We start from the raw sequence: 5,965 nt of genomic DNA on the forward strand, positions 1-5,965 counted from the left end.
ACGACCCCGCGTCCCCTGCATCGGCAGGCGGACTCTCAACCACTGCGCCACCAGGGAAGCCCCCTAAAATATTTTGTATGGTAAAATCAGAATTTATCTTTACCTATGATGCTGGAATTTGATAAGTGTCTGTATTATCGTGACTAACTGCTCATGGCAGGTGATGGTTGCAAATGGTTTGAATAGCAGCTGTTGCTACCGAAGATGTGCATTCAACGACCAGATTCTAAGAAGTTATAGTCACATTCCTAGTAGATGAAGGGAACTCTACCAGGAAAAACAGTGGTGGTTTGTCTATATAGTATTTTTGATTAGTGCTGCTGGGCGCTAGAGGAAAATAGAAAGAGAAGTAACTAAAATATTCAGCACCTTCTTGCATAATTTAATGACTTATAAAGGAAGACAACAATTCCACATACAAGCAATCAAGAACTTGTTCTAAACTCATAATACGAATTTCAAAGTTATGTTGGTTTTTATACCATTTTTACTCCAACTAGAAAGAAAGTCCTTAATGTCCGTTAGGATCCCAGCCAGTGAGCTGGGAATGTTTTGCCAAACATGGAAGCTTGAGATCCCATCTAATTTCAGCCATAAGCTGTTGGTATTTTACAAACACTGCAGCATTATTCTCCCCATAGAAAGTGTGCCGCTGGTGTCAGTCTTTCTCAGTGCGTGTTAAGTGTATGCATTTGGGGGAGTAGAGTGAGTCAACTCGCCGTTAATCATAGCTTTAGGGGCACTGACTCACTCCCGGTAAAATGGGGTGGCCTCATTGGGAAGGGCATGAAAGAGAAAAAACTCCATGCTGGGGTCAGTTCCCTGTTTCTGCAGATGCAGATCAAATTTGCACCCACTTTGGTGGGTGTTTATCAGGCTAAAGAATGTTGCAGCAGGCCCTGTAAAAGCAGACACCTTGTTTTTGCAGGGAGAAAACACTAGAAATTCACAGCCTTGCTTAGGAAAATGCACTAAGGGCCTAGCAAGCTGAGAGGGCCTTGGTGTATATCTGAGGCCAGAATTAGTGAACCAGGCCCTGCTGTTCCGCAATTCAAGGTAGGTCTTTGAGCCAATGTTGATTATTAGGCTCTCAACTGGAATTTGTTCTCTGCATTAGGAGGTTTCGAATATGTGAAGAATGTTTGTGACAGCCCCAGTTCTCTTTGGGGAAAACGTGAATTCTTTTGTCAAACTCAGTACATAGTGCATGGAAGCCGGGCCCTCTCCAGTAGCAGACTGAGGAAGAAAACCCAAAGTAATACACTGAGAAGTTGGTGGACATTTGCCATTTTCACCTGTAAATATTTATATTAGATTTCAAGCTGAAACATGTGAGCTCTCCATGGTGTTTATTTAGATACAATATGGTTATTGGTATTAATATGTTTTATTGCTCATCCGGGACAGTTTAACACTGTTAAATTTTCATTATACAAGCAATCGAGGTGTGTATAGCTGAGTAAACTATTCCCAGGGCTTTCGTATTATAAAACTAAGCCCTTAAAAAGAAAATCCCCAAGCTATGCAATGCTTTTCTTTGAAACTTTTCTTGGGAATGTTGTTTCTGTAGTCTTCCCTGGGAGTAGAGTTGATGTAAGACGTTCGCTGCTTTCCTGAAGCTCTAACTTGAGTTCATTTTGTTATGTGGTGACCACAGTTCTGGATGACGCCCCCCCTGGCACACAGGAATACATTATGTTACGGCAAGATTCCATCCAATCTGCGGAATTAAAGAAAAAAGAGTCCCCCTTTCGTGCTAAGTGTCACGAAATCTTCTGCTGCCCGCTGAAGCAAGTCCATCACAAAGAACACACAGAGCCCGAAGGTTTGTGCACGACGGACGTGTGTCTTGCTTGTTTCCTCTCGTTCTTCTTTCTTTCTCTTTCTTTCTGACTGTGCATTGCCCTCCGCTGTGCTGTGTGTTGTTCGGCCCCTGACATCATTCCGAGGCCCCGTGGCTCGCCAGTGAGTGTGTTATGCAGCCTCAGATGGGACACTGTATAATACAGTCAGGTCTGGCCCGGCGCGCAGCATCTTCCTGCTTCTCACAGCTGACACGTGTTCAGCTGGTGTCATGACACTGCCCCGTTTTGGCTGCTAAATTGCTTGCTCCCGTAGCCAACATCTGGCCGAGTCTGGTCCCATCACGTCGCCTTCCTGAAGCAGCAGTCGGCTGAGGAATGGCCCTTCCAAAATGAAATAATGAGAAGATTGTTCCAAATTCTCTCACTCTTCTCCACTCCATAAAGCCTTCTGCCTTGTGTTCGAAGAATGCTCATGACCTACTCAGTTGGCTGAAGCAGGCCCAGACTTCCCCTGTCATGCACGCCCGGTGCGCTTTGCCATCGTGAAATGCATGCCTCAAGGAAACGATGAGTAGTTTGTTTTTCTTTGCAGCTCAAGTACAGGTTTGGAAAACTCTGCTTGCTGTTACTTAAACTGAGGTCAATAAGGTATTCATTGCAGTCCGTGCTACAAATCTATCTGTGAAGTGCCTCGTCTCTAGAAAGAGTATTCATTCGTTTTTCCAACTGTTTTGCGTATATCAAACAGGGACATTTTTCACATTACCGAGTGTGGTCAACTTTTTGCCATCTGTGTACGTTTTGATTTCCAAAATGACATTTGAGAAGTATACTTATCGTAAAACAGCTCATGTTCTACCACACCCCTCCCCCGCCACCCAAGATCAAATACTATCCATGCAATTTACCAGTGAATGACGTTGGGGGTGACAAAATTCACTAGTCCTTTGGCATTCGGTGTACACGTTCGCATAAATGGTTCTGGTACAATTTCTAGAAGTGCCTTTGTTCCGATTTCAAGTTGCCCTTTTTGCAACATTATGGGATCTTCAGTACAGCTGTCTTTCTGCTGCGTGGTTCTGTTCAAAGTTTGGTGTTTGAGTCTAGTCTATAGTTTTGGAAGCAAATTTTTACATCTCAAAGTCTCCCCTTTTTCCTCCCTTCCAAACAGAGCTTTAAATGTTCTTTGGCAGAAAATGAGAAGTGTACACTTTTCTATGCTTAATTCTATTTCAGCAATAGAATAGAGCATTTGCATTTACTTTCCACTCATACTCCCGTATGCAAGCTATCCACTTTGCATATGAGTGCTGATGTCATCTGGAGATGTAAATGGTGGCCCTTTACAGTGAGTAAGACAAATTTTTGGTGGTTTCGTAGAGAAGATGCTAACTTGATTTTATGCTTCACTGAAACAAAAAAATTCAGCCAGTGACAATGACTTTATATAATGCATTGCAATATTTTCTTTCTTTTCTATAAAATGATATCTGTATGTGATCTCTCTCTCTCTCTCTCTCTCTCTCTCTCTCTCTCTCTCTCTCTCTCTATATATATATATATATATATATATATATACATATATATATATGCAAGCACAAAGACAGTGTCTGTATGAGAGAAATATACTATTTATTATGTAATTATATTCTTATGGATGTGTGTATCTGTATTATGGATACTATACTGTTTTTGTGCTTTCACATCGTCCTGAAAAACAAAAGTTGGTTAAATTCAGTCAAGCAATTGGTTAGAAACTTACTTCAAATTGTTTTAACAATTCTCAGATTAAAAAAAAACATTTGAATAACTAATTTTAATGGGTGTGTTCTTGTTACATATAGGTTTTTTTTTTTTACATCTTTATTGGAGTATAATTGCTCTACAATGGTGTGTTAGTTTCTGCTTTATAACAAAGTGACTCAGTTATTACATATACATAAGTTCCCGTATCTCTTCCCTCTTGAGCCTCCCTCCCTCCCACCCTCCCTATCCCACCTATTAGTTTTCAAAATATCTGGAGTGTATCGTGAATAATGTTATGAATGTTTTCAGATATGAAAAATTCTTTAGAGAATGGGTTGCAGTGAAGCTCTCTTGTACAAGCTTTGGATACTTTTTAAGCTGGCTGTCCTTGTCTTAAATGTGGCTTCCAGCCTCTCACTTTTGTATACTGTGATGATGGTCATTGTCTGCTTTCAGACTGAAGGTTTCCCTTAGTCTTGCTCTCCTGGAATAGTGAAAGCTAATACTTCCCTCTTGATTTGTATGAATTATTTATAAATAGTATTAGATGCATTAGAGGTTTTCTGGGATGATATTTTGACACTATTTACAATTTTACTGTACCCCCTTTAAACAAGGAGCCAGAAGCTAATGGTGAACCCAGACCTTAAAATGAAGACACTTGATCTCTGTACAAATTAACAGGATCCTGAAGACCTTAGATGGGGGCGAGAGAAAGCATGCTGTGGAAGAGACCTCGGATAAATAAGGAAACTATGCTAAGAAATTAACATGCTTACTTCATGTAGGATACAGAAGGCCAGAAACTCATCATCGCCAGGAGGTGAAGTAACTGTGGGTTTAAAAGGGTTCAGTGGCCGTTCTGGCGACCTGGAAGATTTTTGCAAGACTGGCTTTTAAATTCTGTAAGGTACAGTCTTCAGTTCTCTCTTTCAGTTGTTGTAACATTTTATTATGATTAGTAGAAATAAGAGATCGCTTTACTACAAATGGATAGACTCTCAATTCTAAACTACGTCCATACCTTGAAACATTTTATTCTCACGTGAAGCATTTTGAAGAGAGAGTTCCTCTCATGGTCTTTCCGCCAAAGCATGAAATTGACCTTGACTGTGGCTGCCCACCAGTTCCACTGCAGGTGAAGGCAATGGACAGGGTGGCTCAGCCATCCATGGTTTGATCTGTGCAATGCCAAGCTGCCAGTATGACCTCTTCTAATGAGATTGTGTGTGTGCGGCACTCATTTGAAAAATGAAACACTCATTGAAGTTTGGGGGTGAAATGTAAGTTAGAGTTGGATAAGGCTTACAGATGATTAAATTAGGTCAAAGAGGTTTATGTGTATTATGATACAGCTGGAATTAATTTTCTTCTTCCTTACTGAATTGATAAAATCTACCAACTGTTTTTGCAGTATTATAAAGTCTTTGTGTTGCTTTTGGTTGGTGATGTTTTTATAAGGGCCAGGTTATTTCCATAATTTATGATGATCTGAGATTTGGTACAGATAACTTATTTACAATTGTTCACAATCATCTGTCTTTGAAAAGACATTTTTGTATTGTGTCCAGGGCCCTCAGAATTCACGCCAAATAGTACATGGAAGGCCTGATATACTTCCCTGGCTTTTCAGGATATACTAAGGACAGATTACACTTTGCCAAAGACAGCTCTCTGTTTCTGAGCAGCCAATTCCAAAATAAGTTCTTTAGCTGGTTCCAGATACTTGTGATTTTCGGTGATGTGATTATTTCCATAAAAACCACTTACGATGGAATCTTGTGTGAGTACTGGAATTTGGGTGAAGAAGCGCATACAAATATCTGAGAGTCTAATTTGGCCCAGTACCAGCAACGCTCTTTGTTATAAGAAAGCCACATGGAGAGTGGAGATCGTTACCAAAATCTTTTTCTTCCTGTTCCAGGAGGCTCTTGGCAAGAGAAAGTATAATCATCAAAACTTTTGATTCTTTTGTTCATTTTTTTTCCTTTCATTGTCATGTGTGCCAAAATGAAATCACTGATTTAGAGTAACTTCTGAAAGCCATATCTATTATCAGTATAGTTTGTTGCTTCCGAAATGGCAGTCATTGGGCTTTTACTGATGTTTGAAGGTTGTTCAGAAGAATCACACCAAGATATACATGCTTACAAGTCGATAATGTTGAAAATCTACAGAGAAAAAAAAATCATGGATTCCCAGCATTTGCCTGTAGGATTGAAAATCCTGATCACAACAGTAAATTTGAAGGAGTTCGTGCAATATAGGAAAGTATTACAAAGCTCAGGGATTTGTCACCATCTTTTAATCAAGCATCTGGCCTCCTTCCTACAGTCCTGTTTTCATGTGATTTTAAAAAAAAATGTTATATATATATATTCTGTACCCCGCCCCCCCCCCCCCCCCCCCCCCCC

The 5,965-nt window shown here is 40.3% G+C and overlaps 1 protein-coding gene across 2 annotated transcripts in view; it reads left to right on the forward strand.

Moving 5' to 3' along the window:
- The window catches only part of FGF13 (fibroblast growth factor 13), a 520,464-nt gene that overhangs the window by 307,610 nt on the left and 206,889 nt on the right, over positions 1 to 5,965 (forward strand). Inside the window, exon 3 of one of the 2 annotated variants that reach the window (XM_007452075.1) lies at positions 1,658 to 1,825. The exons of the other annotated variant lie outside the window; for it this stretch is intronic. Within the exon in view, the coding sequence (XP_007452137.1) occupies positions 1,658 to 1,825 (168 nt within the window). The remainder of the gene's footprint in view (positions 1 to 1,657; positions 1,826 to 5,965) is intronic. 2 annotated transcript variants of the gene reach the window in all.

Source organism: Lipotes vexillifer, unplaced genomic scaffold, assembly GCF_000442215.2.
Source record: "Lipotes vexillifer unplaced genomic scaffold, Lipotes_vexillifer_v1.1 scaffold1114, whole genome shotgun sequence".
NCBI classification, from domain to species: domain Eukaryota; kingdom Metazoa; phylum Chordata; class Mammalia; order Artiodactyla; family Lipotidae; genus Lipotes; species Lipotes vexillifer.